The 27,752-nt window shown below is 40.6% G+C and overlaps 1 protein-coding gene across 4 annotated transcripts in view; it reads right to left on the bottom strand.

The window, feature by feature from the left end:
• Positions 1 to 27,752, bottom strand: part of CHEK2 (checkpoint kinase 2) — a 49,127-nt gene that overhangs the window by 19,445 nt on the left and 1,930 nt on the right. For 3 of the 4 annotated variants that reach the window (XM_048221639.2, XM_057305895.1, XM_026484710.4), the window contains exons 4-8: positions 26,490 to 26,817; positions 9,634 to 9,758; positions 9,368 to 9,515; positions 6,506 to 6,596; positions 1,359 to 1,467 (exon numbers count right to left, since the gene is read on the bottom strand). In XM_048221639.2, coding sequence (XP_048077596.1) covers positions 1,359 to 1,467; positions 6,506 to 6,596; positions 9,368 to 9,515; positions 9,634 to 9,758; positions 26,490 to 26,811 — 795 coding nt within the window. In that variant the 5' untranslated portion in view covers positions 26,812 to 26,817. Of the gene's footprint in view, positions 1 to 1,358; positions 1,468 to 6,505; positions 6,597 to 6,991; positions 7,040 to 9,367; positions 9,516 to 9,633; positions 9,759 to 26,489; positions 26,818 to 27,752 lie in introns of all 4 variants that reach the window. The other variant, XM_057305894.1, reaches the window with a different exon arrangement.

A 27,752-nucleotide genomic window follows, 5' to 3' on the forward strand; every position in this document is an offset into this window, starting at 1 on the left:
CCCTCCAAAGCGAAGAGGATATAGAATTACATATTTATGTAAAATGGACTTCGGCTAAGAAACCCAGATGTTTAATTTTAAAAGCCTGCCTCTTCCTGTAAGCTGTTAAACTCATTACCAAGTCAGGGCGTACTCTGATGATAGAGAGGTCTTAAAGAGTCCAATCTGATTTGAAAGATGAAATTAAGAAGTACAATTTTGCTCCAAGTCATTAACAATCCGGTAGGTATTTTCTTCCCCCTCAAAACAGGAAACAAATCCAGAATCACGGGGGAAAAGCAGCTACTACAAAGTGAACACAGAAAGGAAATTGCTCTTGCCATGTGAGAATGGCATTGTCCTTGGCGCGGGTCGGGGGTGAGGGATCCATTTTTAAGGAATGTGAAAGTATAATGGCCAGAAACAAGTGGCCACAAAGGAAAATGTGATTAGAGACTTCACTTTACATTACTTTGTAGGGTCATGTGTTGAAAGACCAATACATTTCAGCATTTCACCAATGCAGTAAATGTGTATTAGAGAAAATGTGATAAAATGAATGCCTACATATACAATTAAATAATTTAATTAAGATTTTAAAAAATCTATAGATGCTAAGATATTCACTGTTTCGTTATCGGGAAGGGCAAAGAACCAGAAATTATCCAAATGATCAAACAGAGCAATGGGTGAATAAATTACAATAAAGTTCACGAAAGAGGCTCAATCATCACAAAGCATCTATTAGGGAAAAGTTTATGCATTAATGCTTATGTGGAAAGCAGAATACAAAATTGTATATACAACATGATTTCAACCATCTAAAAATGCAAATTTGTATGACAAGGACTACAAGGAAAAAGAAAACTGGAAACAGCTGTGGAGTTACAGTGGTGGGGATATGGCTGGGGTTTTTTCCCCCCAAATTCCCTTCCATGTACTGTAAAAACTTGTAACAACTTGGGGGGGGGAGAAAACACTTACAGTACATTATTACATACAATGAAATATTTTTGGAGCCAAGCTATTAATAAGTACATTTCTAGGTTAGTTGAATATACTCAAAAAAAAAAAAAAATTAGGGGGGAAGGGGCAGAGGGAGAGAGAATCTTAAGCAGGCTCCACGCGCAGTGCAGACCCAACACAGGGCTTGATCTCATGACCCTGAGACCATGACCTGAGTGGAAATCAAGAGTCAGACACTTAACTGACTGAGCCACCCAGGAGCCCCAATACTCAAAATTTTTCAATGTTGTTTAATATACATTCACATATGTGAACAGTGAATTCTTGCTGACACTGAAAATCACCACTCTCAAATTATGTGGCAACGTTAAGAAGTGTTAAAAACAGCTGAGCATCCACAAACAGGTACTTACTGCCCCACTCTCAGAGCCAATAGTGAACTTCCTTTTGCTGATGATTTTTATGGCTACTTTCTTACATGTTTTCCTCTCAAAAGCTAGCTTCACTTCACCACAGGCACCGCTACAGAGAGAAACATAAAATGATCAATTATCAGAATGCTCTCAACCATGAGACCCATCACTACTGTGCTGGCCTCAACTATTACAAGTTAAACACCGTCCACACACAACCCTTCTTCCATTGTCCCTGTTTGCAGACAACACAGTGAAACCTCACCAGTGTTAAAATGTCAAGGGCATAAGTGAATGTGGACCATCCAACAGCACTGAGTCAGCTCCAAATTCCACTTTTTGAGCTGAGAGATACAAACTTAAGTCTTACTGGCACCCAAAAGTGTGAAATTCTCAGAAAGACGCTAAGAACAAATAAAGAGAGAAATTACTTATCCTAGAGTCAGAGAAGCATCAAGTAGAACAAAGTCCTAGACAAAAATGAATGACTGACAAAAGTTATAGTAAATCGCAACTACAAATGAATTACTTTCATTGATATGGTCTTTCTTATTCAAGCGAACTACACCAGCAGGTGATGCCATGAATTTCACCCTAAATAAAATCACAAGACCAAAAAAACCACGATACCAAAAAAACAAAAGTATTAGGCAACTAACCTGCTTGCAGCTAACTCTTAAAGATTTGCAATTAATTGAGATACTGTAATGGGAGGAGGACTAATACCCAGGGTACCACCTAAAATACGGGTAATCCGATGAGCTCTGTTCTCCAAAGCTTGGGTCAAGGGAAGGAAATGGTTACTCAAGTATCAATCACTCATTACACACCCGAAGTAGACTGTAACTATTATGACTTTGGAATGGGACGATGGGTTTGCCAAGACTTTTTCTTAATTGCATATTGTATGGGGCGCCTGGGTGGCTCAGTCGTTAACTGTCTGCCTTTGGCTCAGGGCGTGATCCCAGAGTCCTGGGATCGAGTCCCACATCAGGCTCCTCCGCTGGGAGCCTGCTTCTTCCTCTCCCACTCCCCCTGCTTGTGTTCCCTCTCTCCGTTAAATAAATAAATAAAATCCTTAAAACTAAAAAATTAATAATTGCATATTGTATAGATACATAACAAAATTTACCGTTGTAACCATTTTAAAATGGACAATTCAGTGGCATTACGTACATCCTCAGTGTCGTGCAACCATCACCCCTGTCCAGTTGCAGAACTTTTTTATCAGCCCAAATGCAAACCCCACCCCCATTCTATGCTGCAGCCAGCCCCTGGCAGCCACTCATCTGCTCTGTCTCAGTGGATTTGCCTCTTCTGAATATCTCCTATCAATGAAATCACACAACATGTGGCCCCTTGTGTCTGGCTTCTTTCACTTAGCATGTTCTCAAGGTTCAGCCATGCTGTAGTATGGATCAGTATTTCATTCCTCTTTATAGCTAAATAATATTCCACTGTGGGGCGCTGGGTGGCTCAGTTGGTTAAGCGTCTGCCTTTGGCTCAGTTCATGATCCCAGGGTCCTGGGATTGAGTCCCACATCAAGCCCTTACTCAGTGGGGAGCCTGCTTCTCCCTCTGTCCACCACTTCCCCCTGCTTGTGCTCTGACAAATAAAATCTTTTTAAAAATACTAAAAAAAATAAATATATAAATAATATCCCATTGTACAGATATATCGCAGTTTGTTTATTCATTTGTTGATGGAGACTTGGATTGTTTCCACCTTTTGGCTATTGTGAATAGAGCTGAAATGAACATTCATGCATAAGTTTTATTTGAACACCTGTTTTCAACTGGGAGGGGGTTATATACCTACAAGGGGGAATCACTGGGTCATAAGGTAATTCTATGCTTAACGCTTTTTTTTTTTAAGATTTTATTTATTTATTTGACAGAGAGAGAGACAGCCAGCGAGAGAGGGAACACAGCAGGGGGAGTGGGAGAGGAAGAAGCAGGCTCCCCGCAGAGCAGGGAGCCCGATGCAGGGCTCGATCCCAGGACCCTGTGACCACGCCATGAGCTGAAAGCAGACACTTAACGACTGAGCCACCCAGGCACCCCTCTATGCTTAACTCTTTGATAAACCAATCAACTATTTCCCACAGTGGCTACATCATTTCACGTTCCCATGTAGTATATAGAGTTTCCAATTTCTCTGCATCCTTACAAACACTTGTTACCTTCCGTTTCTTTACTATGGCCATCCTAGTGGCTGCAAAGTAGTATCTCATGGTGGTTTTCATTTGCATTTCCCTAATGACTAATGATGAGCAGTGTGGTTGCTGGTCAATTGTACATCTTCTTTCAAGAAGGCTATTTAAATCCTTTGCCCATTTATAAATTGGATAGTTTTTCTTTTGTTGTTCTTTATTCTGAATACTAGATCCTTATCAGATATACCATTTGCAAGTATTTTCTCTCTGTGGGTTGCGTTTCACTCCCTTGATAGTATCTTGATGCACTAAAGTTTTTAAATTTGATCAAGTCTAATTTATCCATTTTTTTTTCCTTTTGTTGCTTATACTTCTGGTACCATATTTAAGAAACCAACGCCAAATCCAAGGTCATGAAGGGTTATCCCTGTTTCCTTCTTACAGTTTAATAGCTTTATCTTACATTTAGGTTTTGGGTTTTTTTAAGATTTTATTTATTTGAGAGTGAGTGAGAGAGAGAGAGAGAGAATGAGAAGGGGAAGGGTCCGAGGGAGAAGCAGACTCCCTGCTGAGCAGGGAGCCTGACGTGGGTCTCGATCCTGGGACCCCGGGATCATGACCTGAGCCGAAGGCAGACACTTCACCAACTGAGCCACCCCGGTGCCCCTAGTTTTTTCCTTTGAGTTAATTTTTGTATATACTGTGAGATAACGGTCTGTATAACTATTATATTTTAAAATGTGCTCAAAACACTTTCCAATTGCCCTTCTAATTAAGTCACCTTTTGTCTGAGAAATTTTCCCTGCATCGATGCAGCCCTAGTGGAGTATCTCTAATAGTACCGTGGGGTGGACATGTAACCAAAATTGAGCCAGTCAAGGTTCTCCCTGGAATCAAATGCTGATGTTGGGAAAGAAAAAGTTCTACGTGTGGTGGTTTCTAGAAGGAAAAAAAATATGAATGTGGGGCTCCTGGAAACCATCTTTCCTGCCACACAGAGAAAGCAAATCTAAAGGCAACCTATAGTAGCTGAATCAATAGATGGGAGCCGGAGCCCTGGCAACACTGTAGGAGCCCTAAATCCAGCCACAGGTAAAGCCACACAGATAATCAGAACTCGAAGAGTGAAATAAAGCCCTAAAGGCCACCTGGTCCAGTCATACCTGAAATCAGCCATGCCCCTGTTACAAGAGTTAGTAAATTTCTTTTCTTTCCTGACTCATATAAGATTCTGTCATCTGCTAAAAGTTAGAGGATTTTCCCTTAGAAAAAATAAGAGTCCCATATATTTCTTAAGGGTGGGCACAAATTTGGCTGTAAATTTCCAAGCATCAATGCAAATATGAAAACATAGTGAGTTACTGAATTTAATATCCATCAACTAAAATATCTCCCATAGATGATCATAAAAAGTATACCGTGTCTGATTCTATGTGGCAGGAATACAGGTGATTATTTCCTTCTACCAATTTCTACTTTCCTGTTTCCAAAAATGTTAAAAGAAAGGTCTCTCGGGTGGAGGAGGGGTGGGAGACTGAAGGACCATGATGCAATATGGTAAAGGTGTCCTTAAGGAAGTGGTTCTCGGGGTGCCTGGCTGGCTCAGGTAGGAGGGCACGTGACTCTTATTTTGGGGTCATGAGTTCCAGCCCCATATTGGGTATACGGATTACTTAAATAAATAAAACTTAAAAACCTAAGGAAGTGGTTTTCAAAGTAGGATTAGGCAACCCCTAAGAGACCCCAAGATGCTTTCAGGGTGTGTCCATAAAGCCTAAACTATGTGCAAAATAATACTAAGATATTATTTGCCCTTTTCATTCTCATTCTCTCATGAGCATACAATTTTCCAGAGGCTGTATGGCATGTGATATAATAGACCAAACAAAGTAGCAAGTATCAGGATCTGGTCATTTTCTAGTAAAACAGATATCAAAGACATTTGCAAAAACGTGAAACAATGTCTCTCTTCTCATTGATCTTTATTTAAAGAATAATTGTGCACTAAAAACATTACTTACCTTTTTTTTAAAGATTTTTTTATTTATTTGAGAGAGAGAGAATGAGTGGGAAGGGCAGAGGGAGAGGGAAAGAACCCCAACCCACTGAGTGGGGAGCCTGACATGGGGGCTCAATCCCATGACCCTGAGATCATGACCTGGGCCGAAATCACTTTAACCAACTGAGTCACCCAGGCTCACCAAAAACATTATTTATCTTAACATAAGTGAGTTCTTTAATGCATTAATAAATACTATTAATGTCTGTATTATAACTGATTATAATACAATTAATATCAATAGATTTAAGCCATGTGAACAAAAGCCCTGTGGTGTCCTCAGTAATTTTTAAGGGCGTAAGGAGTCCCGGACTGCCTGGGTGGCTCAGTCATTAAGTGTCTGGGGTCATGATCTCAGGATCCTGGAACTGAGCCCTGCACAGGGCTCCCCACTCAGCGGGATGTCTGCTTCTCCCACTCCCTCTGCCCCTCCCCCAGCTCATGCTCTTTCTCGCTCTCTTGCTCTCTCTCTCTCAAATAAATAAAATCTTTCAAGAAGGGAAGGAAGGAAGGAAGAAAAAGTGTAAGGGGTCCTGAAACAAAACATTTTAAGAACTTTGCCCCGATTCAATGCTCAGTTTCATTTCACTTCCCAAGATGTCACAAATTCTGAAGAGGGCATAAATGCAGTAAGTGTTTCTTTTTTGGAAGGTAATAAAAATGTTCTAAAATTGATTGTGGTAAAGGTTTCACAATTCTGTGAATATATTAAAAATCATTAAATTATATACGTTATATGGATGAATTGTATGGTATCAGAACTTTTTAAAAATTAATTTATCAAATAAATCAGTAACACACCGATGACAAACAAGTTCCCTACAAATATGAAGTTAATGAATGTTATAAAACCAGGAACAAGAAACTAATCAATGACAAATGTTCAGAAAAAAACGAATGGCAATTTCCATAATAACAAAAGAAAATTTTACCTTCCAAGAGTTTTTGACATGATGTATTGGTCTCTTAATTCCTTAGGATAAACTGACTGATCATCTACAGTCAGATCAAAAAATACAAAAACTAAGGGAGAAAGGACAGAAATAAGTCTCATTAATTCATTCAATAAGGAGAAGATAAATGGTCCTAAAACTTAATAAACACATGTGATGTAAGATAATTATTTTTAATTATATTTAACACCTAACTCTAACAGAATTATTTAGCCAGGCTAATAATAATTTCATAATATTATGAAATTATATTTCATTCCTATATTATGAAATCCATGGAAAATGACAGTCGAATCCACTCTTTCATAGAAATACACAGCATCATCTCACCATAGTGCAGGAAATCCATACATACATGCTAGCCTTATTCCTTTGCCCCAGAAATTATTTATCAATTGCAACTAATATAAAATACCCATGCAAGATTAGTCCCTGCCTGAGCAGGAAAAAAAAAAAAAAAAATACCTATGCAGATCAGCATATGCCCAGAACCAAAAAGCAATTCGTTTGAGCCTAGAAAAAAATGTTCTAGGTAAATAAACATCCCAATAAAATTAGACCACAGGTCTAATTTCTAATACTAGAAATACTACTTCTAATACTAGAAGATAAGTGTTACCCTCTCTTTCCCATTTATATACCTCTACATGTCTGGCATTTTATAGTGCAAACCATCTTGAACCTACTTGGGAAGTTAAATAAATAGCATTTTCCCCCAAATCCCCTTATTTCTCCATTATTTGGGCTGTATGCAAAAAAAAAAAAAAAAAAAAAAGAAAGAAAAATAACCCCACTCACTTAAAAATTTAACCATCCCTGTGGGCCAAGGCTTCAACCAATTACCAACATTTCAATTCTATAAAATCAATGGTAAATTCACAACTGCCTATATCATCTTGAAAGAGTGAAATTTGTTGGGGCGCCTGGGTGGCGCAGTCGTTAAGCGTCTGCCTTTGGTTCAGGGCATGATCCCGGCGTTCTGGGACCGAGCCCCACATCAGGCTCCTCCACTATGAGCCTGCTTCTTCCTCTCCCACTCCCCCTGCTTGTGTTCCCTCTCTCGCTAGCTGTCTATCTCTGTCAAATAAATAAATAAAATCTTTAAAAAAAAAAAAAAGAGTGAAATTTGTTGAGACCCCTGAGTTTCTCGTATTCAGGCAACAGGTTTCGACCTCCCTGGAGTAACGCAGAGTTCCAATTCTGGCACAAATCTGAGCCACCTGAGTCTACTTCATCCCAGGCTGGTCCTCATCAGACAGACACCTGCGTAGTGAATGAAATCTACTGGCAAACATACAACTGTTTCTCTATGCTTGTGGGTATTTATGAACCAAGAGGTTCCAGTGGCATCTGAGAATCTGGGAATTTGAGGGACGCTGGAGACCTATTTCTCACAGAAGTCAAGGTGTGCTTCAAGAGCTGCAAACTCAGTTGCCCACAGAAGCCAAGGTGATGTACACAGGGAAGGCTGGGGTGAGTGTTAGACAAGGTGGAGCAGCGAGGACTTGAATGGGCAACATACCGCACATCTAGAAAAAGGCAGGCTCTACTGAGCACTGGCTAATGCTCCAGGTATGGGATTACCGGATCCGTGTGGGCAATCCACCTCTTTAAAGCAATCTGGATTTTCACGTTCAAGTACAAACAGCAAATGCTTAATAAAATGCCAATAAACCAAATGCAATCTGCAGAGTAACAGCCTGATCTAGTTCGATTCTGGCCACATGTAGCCCATAGGACACCTGTTCCAAAGCAGAAAAGGTGCGCCTCAGAGAGACCAACTAGGAAAAGGCGGCACACAGCTTGTCAAGTAAGACAGACCAAATCTCAGCACCTGATTGTCACCTGCATCAGGGGGTCTCAAACAGCAAAACCCCATGCAGCTGCCCTGACTGTAATTATCAGATAGAAAACAAAAGAGAAACAGGGAAAACTATCATAAAATGTGCTTTAGGATGCCCAGTCTGAAGACTGACTCTATGAGAATCACCTACGCATGATTTTTTATATCCCTGGGACTCCTAGACCAGGAGCTATGTGACAGCACCTGGGGGCACCTGTATTTTTAAGGTGTTACCCCCCCCACACATGCATCCTTCCCAGCCATTCAACTCTCACGTAGTTTCGTATAAAGTTCTGTGTGGTTTTTTTTTTCTTTTCAAAGAAATGAGAGTCTTCTTCTTGTCCAAGGGTTAAAAATCACATGAGATTACGTTTAACTCTATTGGTTGTTTTATTCTTTCTGTGCTGAGACATGTGTTCGTCTTAGATGTGGCATTAGTGAAGTTTTAGGAGTGGCTGCTTACAAAATGTTGCCCCATGATGACAGTAAACACCAACACTTTGAGAATAACCACGTGGTATTTAAGGTAGAAGCTTTAAACTGAGATTCTGCCTGAAAAACCCCAATGCCTGGCAGGTCGACGAAGTTCATACTGGCAGCAATTAAGGAATGCAAGGGATGAAAGGGAAGAATGAGAAAGGAAGGAAGAAGGAAGGAGAAGGATTCATGGCCTAAAACAACTCATCGACCCCGACTGATGTGGTATGAACTGCAACAGTCAATGAACGAAGAGCCGTCTTAAGCAGTATCATTCCACTGACAGCAAAGGCCTTACACAAAACTAACCCAACCAATCAAACCTGAGAAAATCTACCTTGATAGCAATGTTTCGTTCATTTAAAAATGCACCTAGGGCTGCGCTGGATCCTGAATACTGACCTTTATCCAATCCTGAATACTTTATTTATCCAAACCATACTCTGCCAAGGGCATAATGTCCATTTTCCCTTTATAGGAGAGGAAGAAAAGATCCAGTAACCAGAAGATAGTAATGTTACCTTTATTACTCCACACTGACAGTGCAATTTCAGAATTGTTATTCAAAGGAAGGCGTCTTCCTTTCCCTACCAGCTCTCTATTTACAAAGGTTCCATTCCCACTGTGATCTTCTATGTATGCGATGTAAGAGTTTTTAGGACCCATTTCCTAAAATAGAGAACATTTTATTTCAAAGTTTTAACAGTGGGGAGTTACAGTGCTAAGATATCTCGGGGTGGTGACGACATTACCGGTTCTCCCAAACATATTGATATTTGTCACCTACTCTGAAAATCCGAAAGTGCTTCTTGCTGTAAGTCCGGTATTTATCTGTTCTTTTCAGCAGTGGCTCATCAAAGCAGTAGTCACAGCTTCTATCTCTCCCAAACCAGTAGCTGTCATTAACACACTCTGTAACACAAAAGTACACACCGGAGGGCTGTGGAATTTCATGCATCAAACACCTTTAAACATTGCTCATAAAAATCTAATTGTAGGAAAATAACTTAAGAACGCAGTCAAGCTTACAGCTATCTTTATCCGAATTTTACAGGAGTAAAAACGAGGGGGGAGAAAAAAAAAAACAATTTGTCAACGAGTTTAATAAATTGTGGTTTATACATAACTGAAATAATAAGCAGTCATTAAAAGTTCTCAAGCAATTATTAATGATTTGAAAAAACACTTACAATCTAATAACTTCCTACCTAGTACCCTCTCGAGGCTTCCCGTCGTACTTAGCATAAAATGTGCTACTCTTTCCCACGGAAGGGTAGATGCTCCTGGCCCCTGCTTCCCTCCCAGCATCACCTGCTGCTCCCCTTGATCACTCTTCCCAGTCCCACTGGCACCTTCCACTGCTCCAGATATGCCAGGTTCAACCCCCTGGTGGCCTTTGCATTCTCTGTTGCCAGCAACTTGACCAGCTATCTTGTCTTTGTGTCTGGACTCAGCTTACCATCTTCCCCGCAGCTTTCCGTATAAACAGACTCCTACCTAATCATCCATTATCATAATGACATCCTGTTTTGTTGCCCACTAAGAATGGACCATAACTGGAAATTATCTTGATTATTTATATATTGTCTCCCTGCACTCCCCTGTTAGAACAAACTCCAGGAGGCCAGCCTTGGGTCTCCTGGGTTATATAGTTCAGCACCTAGGACATGAACATAGTGGGCAAGTAAATGTTGATAGAAAGACAGACCACGCAAAATACTAACAACTCGTATCACAAAGTAGTAATTCCTGTAATATGTGTCAAGTTACTACAAATCAAAAAAAAAGACAAACAAACCAGTAAAAACTGGGTAAAGGATACGAAGAGACAATTTACAAGAGAAGGAAATACAAATAGCTCAAACATAAGAAAAAATGGACAAGGTAACTCAATACAAGAAATTCTAAAAAGAAGAGGCGCCCAGCTGGCTCAGTTGGTAGAGCATGCAACTCTTGATCTCAGGGTTGTGAGTTCGAGCCCCACACTGGGTGTTGGTATTACCTAAAAATAAAATCTTAAAAAAAAAAATGAAATGAATGCATGAACATGTACACATTAAAAAGAAGAAGAAGAAAGGAACTTTAAAAAACAATAATACAGGGGCACCTGGGTGGCTCAGTCGGTTAAGCATTTGCCTTCAGCTCAGGTCATGATCCCAGGGTCCTGGAATTGAGTCCCGTGTCAGGCTCCCTGCTCAGCGGGGAGCCTGCTTCTCCTTCTCCCTCTGCCCCGCCCTCTGCTTGCGCTCTCTCTCGCTTTCTCTCTCTCAAATAAATAAAATCTTTAAAAAAAACCAATAATACATTAAGATTTCATGTTTCAACTATCAGATTAACAAAAATCAAAGAGGGAGTGCCTGGGTGGCACAGTCGGTTGGGCCTCCGACTTTTGGTTTCAGCTCAGCTCGTGGTCTGGAGATTGTGAGATCGAGCCTCATGTCAGGCTTCCATGCTCAGCGTGGAATCTGCTTCAGACTCTCTCTCCCTCTCTCTTTGTCCCTCCTGCTCATGCTCGCTCTCTCTCTCAAATGGATAAATAAATCTCTAAAAAAAAAGCAAAGAGTTACATATTATAATACTGTGTTGGAAAGAGGTATGAAGAAACTTACTCCTACTTATACACTGCCAGTAAGAATATAATTTATACACCAAATATAATTTGGAGTCTACAAAAGATAATTTGGCAAGATGTATCAAAATTACACGTGCAACCACTTCACACTGATGAAGATGGCTATAATTTTTTACAAAAGGAAAATACTAAGTGTTGGCAAGGATGCAAGGAAATCAATACCCTCATATACTGCTGGTGGGAAGGTAAAATGGTACGGCTACTACGGAAAACAGTGTGTCGTTCCTCAAAAAGTTAAACATAGAACTGCCTTACGACTCAGCACTTCCACTCCTCCGTATACACCAAAGAGAACTGAAAACAGGTACCTAACAAAACCTTGTACACAAGTGTTCATACTGGCATTATTCACAATAACCAAATGAAAGAAACAACCCAAATGTCTCTTGCTGGATGGATAAGCAAATTGCGGCAGTTACATATAATGGAACACATAACGGATGTAAGATCAAGAGTGGCATGCCCTACTGACTGAGCCAGCCAGGCGCCCCTATACTGGAATACTATTTAGCCAATAAACAAATAAATAAACGCTACAACTCATACATACCACAACACGGATAAACCTTGAAAACATTAGAAGCCAGACATAAAAAACCGATTTACATGAAATATCCAGAACAGTTAAATCCATAGAACTGAAATACAGATTGCTGGTTGCCAGGGGCAGGAGCGAGGAATGGGAAGTAACTGCTTAACGGGTATAGGGTTTTATTCTGGAGTAGTGGAAATGTTTCGTATCTAGAACAAGGTACCGAAGCCACCGAACTGTTCACTTTCAAATGGCTAATTTTACGTTATGTGCATTTCACCTCAATTTTTTAAAATTACATAGATACACATATTGGCCCAGAAATTCCACTTCTAGGAATTTATCCTATGCATAGAAGCATATTATGAAAGCACATAAGAACAAAGGTAATAAGATTATTCACTACAGCATTATTCTTAGAGCAAAAACTAGCAAACATCTTAAATGTCCATCAGTAGGGAGCTAGTTCGAAAAACCTTATATATTGGGGCACTTGGATGGCTAAGCTGGTAAAGGGTCCAACTCTTGATTTTGGCTTAGGAAATGGTCTCGGGGTGGTGGGACTGAGCTCCATGTAGGGCTCCCTACTCAGCAGGGAGCCTGCTTCTCTCCCTCTCCCTGCCTCTGCCCCTACCCACCCATGCACGAGTACAAGCTCTCTCTCATTCTCAAATAAGTAAATCTTAAAACAAACAAAACTCATACACCTATAAAAAGGAATTAGGATCTTTACATTCTGACAGAAAGATGTCTAAAACACATTGCTAAGTATAAAAAGCCAGTTGCAAGCAATATGTTGTGAATCACAATAAATATAAAGAATAAAGGAAAAAATAAAATAAAAATAAAGGGAGGGGCGCCTGGCTCGTGCAGTTGGTTAAGCGAATGACCCTTGGTTTCTGCTCAGGTCCTGATCTCTGGGTTGTGAGATCCAGCCCTGCGTCAGGCTCCACGCTCAATGCAAAGTCTACTTGAGATTCTCTCCCTCTCCCTCTGCACCTCTCACTCGTGCTCTCTCACTCTAAAATAAATTCTCTCACTACAAAATAAATTAGTAAACCTAAAAAAAATTTTTTTTTACAAAGTGAGAAGAATATATAGACACTTAGAAATACAACATGATTACAAAGTAAAGCCATGCCTACTCTCTGGCCCAGCAATTCAAATCAGACTCTCCCTAGAGAGACATCTGCCAATTGACCAAGGAGACAACTACAAGTATGTTCACTGAGTCTTGCCTGCAGGAGCAAAACTGGAAACAATGTAAGTAGCTACTAACAGGGGAAGAAATTAATGAACCATGGTATTTCTAGTAGAGACCAGGAACTTCTGCAGCAGCTGAGAAAAGGAAGGGCACAGAGAGTTCATCAGGACACTAACCGTCTAGGGATGGTGGAGAGACAGTGTAAGAAACAGCTACCCATGAAAGAGTCTGCTCGAACCTTTGCTCATCAGAAGAGCCCCCAGGCAGATGTGTGGAGGAGGGCAAGGGGAGCAAGGTAGGAGGCAAGGGAACCAGAAGTTCTCAGTAAGGCAATTAGGGGGATAGGAACCCAGGGAAGGACGGGTCCATCTTCCCAGCAGAGAAGAAAGAGATGCAGGTGAAAGAGTTGTGAGGAGAGCAACAGACACATTGGTTGTGGCAAGTGAAGTGAAAATTTAGGAAAGTAATTTTCTTTTGCTAAGGATTCCAGACCTTTTTGAGGTTCAAACTCACTGCCCTCCCTCCTTCTATATCACAGACAAAAAATTAAACCCATCTGGGAAAAGTTACCCCAACTCTCCCTTTGATCCCCATTCAGTCCTGACCTTTAGCCTACCCTCCTCACCTCTGCTTTAACATTTCCCCCCATTTTACAGATAAGGATGGTGAGGCTCAGAGAGTAGCATCACTTGTCTGATACAGCTAAACAGGCACAGACCTAGGACTTGAACCCCTGTCTTCCTAACTACAAAACCCTCACCCTTCCCCAGCTCCAGCCACCAACCTAAACTCTCACCCGTATTTTCTTCCTACTCAAGCATTTTTTTTAAGATTTTATTTAATTATTTGAGAGAGAGAGAGAGCGCGCGAGCTTGAGTCAGGGGGAGGGGCAGAGGGAGACAGAGAAGCAGACAGACTCCTGCTGAAGGTGGAGCCTGACACGGGGCTTGATCCCAGGACCCCGGGATCATGACCTGAGCCAAGACAGATGCTTAACCAACTGAGCCACACAGGCACCCCTAATCAAGCATTTTTAACCTCTTTCTCCACCAGTTCCTCTCACACTCCTCTCAAACAGGAACAAACCTCCCTTGGACTCCACAGTCTCCTTCATTTGCTAACTAATTTCATCACCTTTCCAACCCCACACTCACTTCATTCTCAATGGCAAGTTAACATAGGTTTAAAGTCTGCAAAGTCGTAGGCTCAAATCCTGCCTCTACCAACTCTGGGCTTTATGACTGCAGACAAGTTAATCAATCAATTGAGGCTTAGAGCCTAATTTGCTCTTCTGCAAAATGGAGGTAAGAACAAAAATACTCTCTCCTAGGATTATTTTGAAATTTAAAGCAGTCCCAATGCTCCACCCAGCAAAAAGAAAATACACATTCTTCTAAATGCATATAAAACCTACTCTCCAAGACAGAACATAAGCTAGGAGCAAGAATGTGAATGCAAAAGGGCACAAATCATACAAAGTATGTTCTCCAACAACGTAATGAAGATAGGAATTCAAAAACAAATTTAGTAAATTTCCATGTAAGTGGAAATTAAACACCACACTCCTAAAAAACCAAAAGGACAAAGAAAAAAACTGATAAGGAAAATTAGAGAATACTTTGAAATGAATGAAATGAAAAAACAACATACTAAAACTTACGGGATTCAGATGGAGCATTACTTAGGGAAATTTATAGCTGTAAATGTCTAAGTCACAAAATTTTAGGTGAATTACCCAACTTTCCTTCAGACACTGGAAAAGGGAAGCACATAAAATCTGAAGCAAGCAGAGGGGAAAAAATAATAAAAATCAGACCCGAAACAAATGAAATAGAGAACAGAAAGATAAGAAAATCAATCAAACCAAAAGCTGGTTCTATTTTTTTTTTTTAAGACTTTGTTTGTAAGTAATCTGTACACCCAACATGGAGCTTGATCTCACAAGCCCAAAATCAAGAGTCACACGCTCAAAAAAAAAAAAAAAAAAAAAGTCACATGCTCTATTGACTGAGCCAGCCAGGCACCCTGGACAGCTGGTTCTTTGAAAAGATCAACAAATTGATAAAAAGTTGCACAGAATGACCAAGGGGGTGTCAAAGAGGAGCAATTACTACTAACCTTACGGAAAGAAAAAGGATTTTAAAAAGAATATTGTGGGGGCACCTGGGTGGCTCAGTTGGTTAATCCTCCAACTCTTGATTTTGGCTGAGGTCATGATTTTGGGGTCCTGGGATCTACCCCCACATCAGGCTCCTTGCTCAGTGGGGAGTGTGCTTCTCCCTCTCCCTCTGCCCCTCCTGCTCCCCATCCACTCATGCTCTCTCTCTCTCATTCACTCTCTCTCAAATAACTAAAGAAAATCTTAAAAAAAAAAAAAATACTGTGAATAACAGTAAGACAATATTAAATGACACAGATGAAATGGACAAACTTTTAGAAACTACCAAATCAGACACAATAAATAGAAAACACAAATACACCCAGGAGATTGCACTAGTAATCAAAAAACTTCCTACAAGTGAAAGATTTTAAATTCTACCAAACATTTAAAGAACTAAGATCAATTATTCTCAAACTCTTCCAAGAAATAAAGGAGGAGGGAATCTTCTCAACTCATTCTATGAGGCTACAAATAACCTGATACCAAAAGCAAAGGCATCGCAAGACAACTGTAGACCAACACGCCACAGCAAACCGAATCCAGCAACATGTAAAAAAGCTTGAACATGATCAGGTGAGAATTAACCTAGGAAAACATGGTTGGTTTAGCATCTGAAAAATAATGTAACACACAATCACAACCGAATACAGAACAAAACCACAAGACCATCTCAGTAGACAGAAACCGCTTTTGGCCAAATCCAACAGCTTTCATGATTGAAGACAACAATGACAACAGATAGTAAACTAGGAATAGGAGGGAACTTCCTCATCCTGAGAAAGAGCATTTATGGACCGCCCATGGCTAACCAACGTCACACTTAATGATAAGGTAAAAGCTTCCCCCTTACACCAGAAATACAAGGATGCCTGCTCTTACAACTTTTTTTTTTCTTAAAGATTTTATTTATTTATTCGACAGAGATAGAGACAGCCAGCGAGAGAGGGAACACAAGCAGGGGGAGTGGGAGAGGAAGAAGCAGGCTCATAGTGGAGGAGCCTGATGTGGGGCTCGATCCCATAACGCCGGGATCACGCCCTGAGCGGAAGGCAGATGCTTAACCGCTGTGCCACCATGGCGCCCCTGCTCTTACAACTTTTATTCATTGTACTAGAGGTTCAAACCAGGGCAATGAAAGGAAGGAAGGAAGAAAGGAGCAAATCTATCTCTATGCACAGATAACATAATCTTATGCAGAAAATCCTAAGGAACCCACTAAAAACTGCTAGACCTAGTAAGTTCAGCAACATTACAGAATACAAGATCAATATACAAAAAACACTTGTACTTCCATACATGAGCAATGAACAATCCTAAAATGAAATTTATTTAAAAGATTTTGAGACACCTCAGTGGCTCAGTCGGTTAAGTGTTTGCCTTCAGCTCAGGTCATGATCCCACGGTTCTGGGATCGAGCCCCTCATCAGGGGCTTCTCTCTCTCTCCACAGCCTGCTTCTCTCTCTCTCCCGCTCTCCCCCTGCTCATGCTCTCTCTCTGTCAAATAAATAAATAAAATCTTAAAAAAAAAAAAAAAGAATTTGAAAGACCTATATAAATGTTCACAGATTGGAATACTAGTGTAAACACGGCAAAATGCACAAACTGCTGATTTAACAATCCCTCTCAAAATCCCAGCTGCCTTCTTTGCAGAAATTAACAAACTCTAACTAAAATTCTTATGGAAATACAAAGACCCAGAATAGCCAAAATCATCTTGAAAATGAGTTACAAAGTTAGAGGACTTACATTTTGCAATTTCAAAACTTACTCCAAAGTTACCATCAAGACAGTGTGGTACTCGCATAAGGACAGACATATAGATGAATAGAGAAGAATGAAGAGACCAAAAATAGATCACATTTACAGTCAACTCATTTTCAAAAAGGGTGCCAAAAGTATTCACTGGGGGGAAAAAACAATCTTTTGGTTTTTTTAAAGTTTTATTTATTTATTTATGTATGTATATATGTATGTATGTATGTATTTATCGGAGAGAGAAAGAGAGCACAAGCAGGGCAAGCGGCAGACAGAGGGAGAAGCAAAAGCAGATTCCCCAATGAGCAGGGAGCCTGAGGAGGGACTTAATCCCAGGACCCTGGGATCATGAGCTGAGCCAAAGGCAGACGCTTAACCGACTGAGCCTCCCAGGCAACCCAAAGAACAGCCTTTCCAACAAAAGGCCCTAGGACAAGTAGATATCCACATTCAAAACAATAGAGTTGAGGGGCACCTAGGTGTCTCAATCAGTTGGGTGTCTGCCTTTGGCTCAGGTCATAATCCCAGGGTCCTGGGACTGAGCCCCGCATCAGGCTCCCTGCTCAGTAGGGAGCCTGCTTCTCCCTCTCCCTCTGCCCCTTCCTCCCCACTCATGCTCTGTCTCTCAAATAAATAAAACCTTTAAAAACAAAAAAAAGCAAAAACAAAAACAATAGAGTTAAAATCCTTACCTCATGCCATATACAAAAATCAACTCAAACAGAATCAAAAGCTAATAGCAGTAGGAACCAGAACTTTAAAACTCAAGAAAAAATAACAGTAATGAAGCTTTGCAATCTTGGGTTAAACAATGCTCTCTTATATATAACACTAAAAGCACAAGAGACAAGGGCGCCTGGGTGGCTCAGTCAGTGAAGCATCTGCCTTCAGCTCAGGTCATGATTCCAGGGCCCTGGGATCGAGCCCGGAGTCCAGCTCCCTGCTCGGCAGGGAGTCTGCTTCCCCTTCTCCTTCTCCCTCTACTCCTCCCCCTCTGCTCATGCTCTCTCTCACAACTCAATAAATAAATTCTTTAAAATAAATAAAAATACAAGTGACAAAAGAAAAAATAGAGAAACTGGACATAATTAAAAGTTTAAAATTACTGTGTCAAACAACATCATCAAGAAAGTGAAAAAGAGGGGCGCCTGGGTGGCACAGCGGTTAAGCGTCTGCCTTCGGCTCAGGGCGTGATCCCGGCGTTATGGGATCGAGCCCCACATCAGGCTCTTCCGCTGTGAGCCTGCTTCTTCCTCTCCCACTCCCCCTGCTTGTGTTCCCTCTCTCGCTGGCTGTCTCTATCTCTGTCAAATAAATAAAATCTTTAAAAAAAAAAAAAAAAAAAAAAAAAAAAGAAAGTGAAAAAGAAGGCGCCTGGGTGGCTCAGTTAGCTAAGCGTCTGCCTTCAGCTCAGGTCATGACCTCAGGGTCCTGGGATCCAGCCCTGCATCAGGCTCCCTGCTCAGCAGGGAGTCTGTTTCTTCTCCTCCATCTACCCCTACCCCTCTTCGTGCTCAGGCTCTCTCTCTCTCGCAAATAAATAAATAAAATCTTTAAAAAAAGAAAAAGTGAAAAAGAACTCAAGGAATGGAAATAATATTTGCAAAATATATAGCTGATAAGAGATTTATATCTAGAATATATAAAGAACGCAAATCAGTAATAAAAAGACAATTCAATTAAAAAATACCGAAGGCTCTATATAGACAGTTCTTCCAAGAAGATAAAAAAATGGCCAATAACACATAAAAAGGTGCTCAATTATCATTAGCCATCAGGAAAATGCAACTAAAAACCACAATGAGATATCATTTCACACCTACCAGGATGACTCCACATACAAGTGGTGGAGAGACTGGAACCTTCATACATTGCTGATGGGAATACAGAATGGTGCAGCTGCTGTGGAAAACAGTTTAGTGGTTCCTTAAAAAAATAAACATAGAGACTTCCACGGAAGAGCAGTAAGAAAAGTAGGAAGCACAAAAGCAGTAAAATTAAATGTATCTATAAAAATCAGTCAAGGGATTCAAAAAAATAAAAGGATGTAAGGTATGACACCATATACCTGAAATGTGGTGGGAAGAAGACTAAAAGAATGGGACCAAATTTAAGCAACCATCAATTTTACATAGACTGCTAGATTAATAAGATGTTATATACAAACCTAAGGGTAACCACAAATCACAAACCAGTAACAGATACCCAAATAACAAGGACATAAGAATCCATTTTATTTCTGAAGACAGCAAGCAAACCACAAGGAGAGCAAGAGAAAATGGAACAGAAAAGAACTACAAAAACAACCATAAAAAATCATAAAACAATAAAAAGAGGGAAGTATATAACAATACAGACCTACCAAGAAAAATCTCAAATAAACAATATAACCTTACACCAAAAGGAGCTAGAAAAAGAAAAACAAATGAGGCCTAAAGCCAGAAGAAGGAAGGAAATAATAAAGATTAGAACAGAAATAAATGACATAAAAACTAAAAACAACAGAACGATCAAGGAAACCAGTAGCTGGTTCTCTGAAAAACTAAATATAAAATGCAGCGCTTGGGCAGCTCATTCAGTTCAGCGTCCGACTCTTGATTTTGGCTCAGGTGATGATCTCAGGGTTGTACAATCAAGCCCTGCATCGGTCCCACACTGGGTGTGGAGCCTGCTTAAGATTCTCTCCCCCTACCCCTCCCCACCCTGTTCCTCTCTAAAAAAAAGGAAAAGAAAAACAAAAGAAAACTGGTAAACCTCTAGCCAGACTTAGCAAAAAGAAGGACAAATAAAAAAGGACACGAATAAATAAAATCATAAATGAGAGAAGAGAAATAACAAACACCATGGAAATACAAACAATTTTAAGAGAATACTATAAAAAACTATATGTCAAAAATGGACAACAGAGAAGAAATGGATAAATTCACAAAAACATATAAATTACCACAACTGCAGCAAGAAGAAATAAAAAGCTTGAACAGACCAATAACCAGCGGAGAAACTGAATCAGTAATCAAAAAACTCCCAACAGAGGGGGCGCCTAGGTGGCACAGTCGTTAAGCGTCTGCCTTCGGCTCAGGGCGTGATCCCGGAATCCCGGGATCGGGCCCCATGTCAGGCTCCTCTCCTGGGAGCCTGCTTCTTCCTCTCCCACTCCCCCTGCTTGTGTTCCCTCTCTTGCTGGCTGTCTCTCTCTGTCAAATAAATAAATAAAATCTTAAAAAAAAAAAAAACAACAACTCCCAACAAACTAAAGTCCAAGAGGAGATGGCTTCACAGGCAACTTCTACCAAACATTCAAAGAAGGATTAATATCTATTCTTTGCAAACTATTCCAAAAAATTGAAAAGGAAGGAAAACCTCCAAATTCGTTCTATGAGGCCAACATTATCCCGATACCAAACTAGACAAAAACAGCACAAAAAGAGAACTACAGGCCAATACCCCTGCTAAACACAGATGTAAAAATCCTCAACAAAATACCAGCAAACTGAATCTAACAATATATTGAAATAATCACTCACCACAATCAAGTGGAATTTATTCCTGGGATGCAAGGGTGGCTCAATATTCGAAAATCAAGCAACGTGATACATCACATTAATAAAAGAAAATAAGAGTCATATGATCATTTCAATAGATGCAGAAAAAGCATGTGACGAAGTACAACACCATTCATGATAAAAACCCTCAACAAAGCACGTTTAGAGGGAACATACCTCAACGTAATAAAGGCCAGATATGAAAAACCCACAGTTCATATCATCCTAAATGGGCAACAGCTGAGAGGTTTTCCTCTACGGTCAGGAACAAGACAGGGATGTTCACTCTCACCACTTCTAGTCAACATAGTACTGGAAGTCCTAGCCACAGCAATCAGAAAACAAAAAAGAAATACAAGGAATCTAAACTGGCAGAGAAGAAAGTAAAATATTTACTATTTCCAGGTGACATGATACTATTTATAGAAAATCCAAAAAGACTCCACCAAAAAACTACCAAAACTGATAAATTCAATAGTCACAAGATACGAGATCAATGTACAGAAATCTGTTACATTTCTATACACCAAAAATGAAGCAGCAGAAAGAGAAATTAAGGAATCAATCCCATAAATAAATAAAATCTTTTAAAAAATAAAATAAGATAAAGTATTATGCTAAGTCAAAGAAGCCAGAAACAAAAAGCACAAATATTACAATTCCATTTATATAAAATATCTAGAGTAGGTAAATTCATAGACATAGAAAGTAGGTTAGAAATTACCAGAGGAACTCAATGGGGAAGACTTTCTTCAATAAATGGTGTTGGGAAAACTGTACAATCATATGTGGAAGAATGAAATTGGACTATCTTACACTGTTCACAAAAATTAACTTGAAATGGATTAAAGACTTAAAAAGAACTGAAACTATAAAACTCCTAGAAGAAAACACCAGGGGAAAAGCTCCTTGACACAGATCTTGGTGACAGTGTTTTGGATATGACACCAGAAGTAAAAGCAGCAGGGATGCCTGGCTGGTTCAGTCAGTAGAGCATCCGACTCTTGATCTCAGGGTCGTGAGTTCAAGCCCCACACTGGGTGTGGAGCTTACCTAAAACACACACACACACACACACACACACAACCAACAAAAGCAAAAATTAGTAAGTGGGATTATGTCACGCTAAAAAGCTTCTGTGCAGCAAAAGAAACCATCAACAAAATGAGAAGGCGACCTATGAACTGGAAGAAAATATTTGCAAATCATGTACCTGAGAAGGGGTTAATACCCAAAATATATGAAAATTCTTACAACTCAAGAGCAAAATGTAAACAATCTAAGAAATAGGCATTTCTTGACATGTCTAATGAATAGATTTTTCCAAAGAAGACATCCAAATAGGGCACCTGGGTGGCTCAGTCGGTTAAGTGTCTGCCTTCAGCTCAGGTCATGATCCCAGTGTCCTGGGATCGGGCTCCCTGCTCAGCAGGGAGTCTGCTTCTCCCTTTACTTCTACCCCTGCTCATGCTCTCTCTCTAATAAGTAAAACCTTTTTAAATAAATAAATAAATACACAAGTGACAAAAGAAAAAATAGAGAAATCGGACATAATTAAAGTCTAAAATTACTGTGTCAAACACCATCTATTAGTGAAAGAGAGGGGCACCTGGGTGGCTTAGTCAGTTAAGTGTCTTCCTTCAGTTCAGGTCATGTCCCGGAATTGAGCCCCACATTGGGCTCCCTGCTCAGTGGGGAGTCTGCTTCTCCTTCTGCCCCTCCCCTCCACTCGTGCTCTCCCACATGCTCGCACTCTCTCTCTCTGTCTCTGTCTCTCTCTCACAAAAATAAATCTTAAAAAAAAAAAAAAGGAAGAAAGAAAAAAAACAAGAGATTTGCTAAGTGCTGGCCAGGAAGTGGAGTAAAAGGTACCCTGGTGTACGGCTGGCAGGAATATATATTGGTGCAGCCATTATGGAAAGCAGAACAGCGATTCCTCCAAAAATTAAAAACAGAATTGCCATATGATCCAGCAATTCCACTTCTGGGTATTTATCCAAAGATAACAAAACTAACTTGAAAAGATAAATATACCCCATGTTCACTGCATAACTGTTTACAATAGCCAACACACAGAAGCAACCTAAATGTCCAACAATGGATGGACAAAGAAAATATGCTATGTGTATATATGTATGTATATTCTCTCTCTCTCTCTCTCTCTGTCTCTCTCTCTCACACACACACACTGGAATATTACTCACCCATAAAAAGGTATGAATTCTTGCCATTTGTGACAACATACATGTACCTTGAAGGCATTGTAAGTGAAATAGGCCAAAGAAAGACAAATACTGTATAATATCACTTACATGTCTTATATGTGGAATCTAAAAAAACCTAAATTTGGGATGCCTGGGTGGCTCAGTCAGTTAAGCATCTGCCTTATCATGATCCCAGGGTCCTGGGACCGAGTCCCGCATCAGGCTCCCTGCTTAGCAGGGAGTCTGCTTCTCCCTCTGCCTGCTGCTCCCCCTGCTTGTGTTTGTTCTCTCTCTGTCTCTCTCTCTTGCTCTCGCTCTCACTCTCTCTCTCTGGCAAATAAATAAATCTTTTAAAATAAATGAATAAATAATAAAATAATAAAAAACCTAAACTCATATAGAGCGTGGTGGTTATCAGGGGCTTGAGAGTGGGAAAATGAGGAGATGTTCGTTATAGGGTACAAACTTCCAAGTACAAGATAGTAAGTTCTGGTGATCTAACACACCGTGTGGTGTTTACAGTTAGTAATACTATATCATATACTTGAAAGTTGCTAAGAGCATAGATCTTAAATATTTTTTAAATACTTTCTTTTAAAGATTTTATTTTTATTTATTTGCCAGAGAAAGAGCACAAGCAGGGAGAGCGGCCGGCAGAAGGAGAGGGAGAAAGACTCCCCACTGAGCAACGAGCCCAATGTGGGGGTCAATCCCAGGACCCTGGGATCATGACCTGAGCCGAAGGCAGACACTTAACCAACTGAGCCACCCAGGCACCCCTTAAATGTTCTCACCACAAACAAAGAAATAGTAATTATGCGATGTGATGAGAGTGTTAGTTAACACTATGGTAGTTATCATTTTGCAATATGTAACTATCAAATTAACACACTGTACACCTCAAATTTATACAATGTTATATGTCTATTATATACAAGCAAAGCCGGGGGGGGGGGGGGGGCAGGGAGAGGACAAATTACCAGAGGAAAAATTTTGTAAACAGATAATGGTGATAGTTGCACAACATTTTGTAAATGTAGTTAATGCCACTAAACTCAATGGTTTACTTAATGGTTACAGTGGCAAAAGTTTTTGTTATATAGATTTTCCCACAATAAAAATAAGCAGACATGGGGCACCTGGCTGGCTCAGTCAATACAGCATGCAACTTTTGATCTCAGGGTCTTGAGTTCAAACCCCACAAAGGGCACGGAGCTTACTTAAAAAAATGAGGGGCACCTGGCTGGCTCAGTCAGAACAGAGTGCAACTCTTGACCTTCAGGTCGTGAGTTCAAGCCCCATGTGGGGTACAGAGATTACTTAAATAAATAAAACTTTAAATAGTAAGTAAACATTTAAAGAATACTTGGGAATACATTTTAAGATTTTAAGTAATCTCTACATCCAATGTGGGGCTCAAACCCACAACCCCAAGATCAAGAGTCACATGCTCTAACAACAGAGCCAGCCAGGCACCCCTGGAATACATTTTTTTTTTATTTTTTTAAAGATTTTATTTATTTATTCAACAGAGATAGAGACAGCCAGCGAGAGAAGGAACACAAGCAGGGGGAGTGGGAGAGGAAGAAGCAGGCTCATAGCAGAGGAGCCTGATGTGGGGCTCGATCCCGGAACGCCAGGATCACGCCCTGAGCCGAAGGCAGACGCTTAACTGCTGTGCCACCCAGGTGCCCCAGGAATACATTTTTTAAAATGCAAGACCTATATACTGAAAATTACAAAACATCACGGAACGAAATTAAAGAATACCTAAATACATAGCAAGACATCCCATGTTCATGGATCGGAAGACTTCGTATTATTAAGATGTCAATACTCAAGGGCACCTGGGTGGCTCCCACTCTTGGTTTCAGCTCAGGTCATGATCTCAGAATCATGGGATTGAGCCCCACATCGGGCTCCATGCTCAGTGTACAGTCTGCTTGTCCCTCTCCCTCTGCTCCTCCCCTCCATTCTCTCTCTCTCTAAAATAAAAAATAAATAAAATCTTAAAAAAAAAAAAAAAAGATGTCAATACTCCCCAAATTGATCGATAGATTCAATGTAATCCCTAATAAAATCCAAGCTGCCTTCTTTCCAGGAAGTGACAAGCTTGACCTAAAATTTGTATGGAAATGTAAGGGACCCAGAACAGTCAAAACAATCTTTAAAAAGAAGAACAAATCAGGACTCATACGCTGGATTTCAAAACTCACTACAAGCTACAACAATCAAGACGTTGTGGTACTTGCGTAAAAAGACAGACACACAGACCAAGAGAATGGAACTGAAAAGTTCAAAAATAAACCCTCACATTTATGGTCAAATGATTTTTGACAAGGGTGCCAAGACCATCCAACAGAGAACGAACAGTCTCTTCAAGGGGCACCTGGGTGGCTCAGTCGGTTAAGCAGTTGCCTTTGGCTAAGGTCATGGTCCTGGGGCTCCTGAGTTTGAGCCCTGCCTCAGGTTCCCTCTCAGCAGGGAATCTGCTTCTGCCTCTCCCTCTGCCTCCTCCCTCATGCTCTCTCTCTCTCTCACACATAAATAAAATAGTCAAAAAAAAAAAAAAAAAAAGAATAGTCTCTTCAAGAAAGTGCTCAGACAACTGGCATATTTGCATGCAAAAGAATGAACTGGGACCTCTACCTCATACCATATACAAAAAGCAACTCAAAACGGATCAATGTAAGGGCTAAACCTATAAAACAATTAGAAGAAAACAGGCGTGAATCAATAACTAATAATAATAGATCCTATTCATTGAGCATCACCCACTTTACGCTGTTCACCCTATCAGGATTTTCACATGTATGTGATCTCACCTTTCAAAGTGATGCAGCCCACTTCACCCATTCTCACCATATCTGTTTGCCATTCACCATATATAAGCCCTAACTAAGCGTATCTTAAAACTATGGCTTCAAGGAGTAAAAAATAGCTCCAAATGCTTCTGAATTTAAAGTCATGCCTCAGAACATCCCTATATTATTTCTCCACTTCTTACAGTTTCATTTTCAGGTCTTCAAAGTTGGACATGAAATAGTGAATGAGTGATAAGGTACAAATAACACATCAGTCATTCATTTTTTTATCAAAATGCTATTTCACACATACCTATAGCAAGCCTTACTACTAGAATCAGGAAGTGTCACAGAGGATGAAAGTATTTAAATTGCAAGGCTGGCTATTTTGAGATAATAAGTAACAGTCAACAAATAGCCTTCTCTATTCCGAAACTGTAAAATGGATGTTCTGAAGCTGCCACAACAGGGGTTAAGGGGTGAAGTTTCTGTGATTAGCCCGTAACTGTTTGCAAGTTTGCATGAATCAGCATTTTTCTAGGGAAAGGGTCTTTTGCTCTCTTCAGATGCTCCCATGGACAGAACATTACAGATGCCCAATTAATATTTGTTGAAAGAATAAATGAAGGGGGATCCACAGCAGGTAAGAGTCAGTAAACTCCCCAAAACTGCTTCTTCCTTGGTTCCATCTTTCATCACCTTCCAACTCCGGAAACATTCCAGAAGTGTCTTGAGCTTTCTGCTCTAACAACCTTCTCTATTTTTTGTGAACAATTATAATTTTACGTGATATAACAAAGGGTCTTACCAAGATTGGGGAACCCATCCTGAAGGGCCCATAATCGAGCCCAAGGGGCAGGGACAGGCTCCTCGGGTTCCTGGTCCTCAGGAATAGAACAGAGTTCCTGAGTGGACACTGTGTCCAAGGAGCTCAGTGTCCCCGAGCTGGAGTGAGAGGACTGGCTGGATGTGGGTGCTGTGCTGGTGGAGCTGGACGTTCCTTGAGATTGTGATGAGGAGCCGTGCGTCTGGGAGGAGATGCCTTGAGACTGTGAGAAGCCGCCTTGGGGCTGTGAACAGGCGCTACTGCCATGGGACTGCTGACACTCCCCATCCGTCTCTCGAGACATCACGACCTCAAAAATAAGTATCCAATAATAAGGTGAAGTTTCAAGAAACAAGACTTGAAGTTCAAAAGTGAAGAATGGGGGGGCGCCTGGGTGGCACAGCGGTTAAGCGTCTGCCTTCGGCTCAGGGCGTGATCCCAGCGTTATGGGATCGAGCCCCACATCAGGCTCCTCCGCTATGAGCCTGCTTCTTCCTCTCCCACTCCCCATGCTTGTGTCCCTCTCTCACTGGCTGTCTCTATCTCTGTCGAATAAATAAATAAAAAATCTTTAAAAAAAAAAAAAAGTGAAGAATGGGCAGAGGGCGCCTGGGTGGCTCAGTCGGTTAAGCAACTGACCCTTGATTTCGGCGGGGGTCATAATCTCAGGATCATGAGATGAGCCCCGTGGATCCAGGATCTGCGCTGGGTGTGGAGCCTGCTTGGGATTCTATCTCCCTCTCCCTCTGCCCCTTCACTCCCCCCCCCACCTCCCCACCCCCCGCATGAGGGCAATCTCTCTCTCTCTTTCAAAAAATAAAAATAAAAAAGTAAAGGATGGGCATATTTATTTACATCGGGGGGGGGAAAAATCCAGAGTAAACATGTTTGGCAAAAGTTAAAATTCTAAGTTTAGATTGATCTATAGTTCCTCTGGGCTGAGGTCTTCATCATATCGCTTTTATTGGATAAGTTTTTTGTATGACAGCCACAAACCACAGGGAAAAGAAAGAAAAAATTATTTGAAGGTTATAAATAAGTTAAAAGAAATGGACTAATTAGGGGGTGGGAGGGAAGACTCATAACAGCTTACATTCATCTAATTTTTAAAAATTAGAAATATGGGATGCCTGGGTGGCTCAGTCGGTTAACCGCCTGCCTTCAGCTTGGGTCATGATCCCGGGGTTCTGGGACTGAGCCCCATGTCGGGCTCCCTGTTCAGTGGGGAGTCTGCTTGTCCCTCTC

The sequence above is a fragment of the Ursus arctos genome, unplaced genomic scaffold, assembly GCF_023065955.2.
Source record: "Ursus arctos isolate Adak ecotype North America unplaced genomic scaffold, UrsArc2.0 scaffold_34, whole genome shotgun sequence".
NCBI classification, from domain to species: Eukaryota; Metazoa; Chordata; class Mammalia; order Carnivora; family Ursidae; genus Ursus; species Ursus arctos.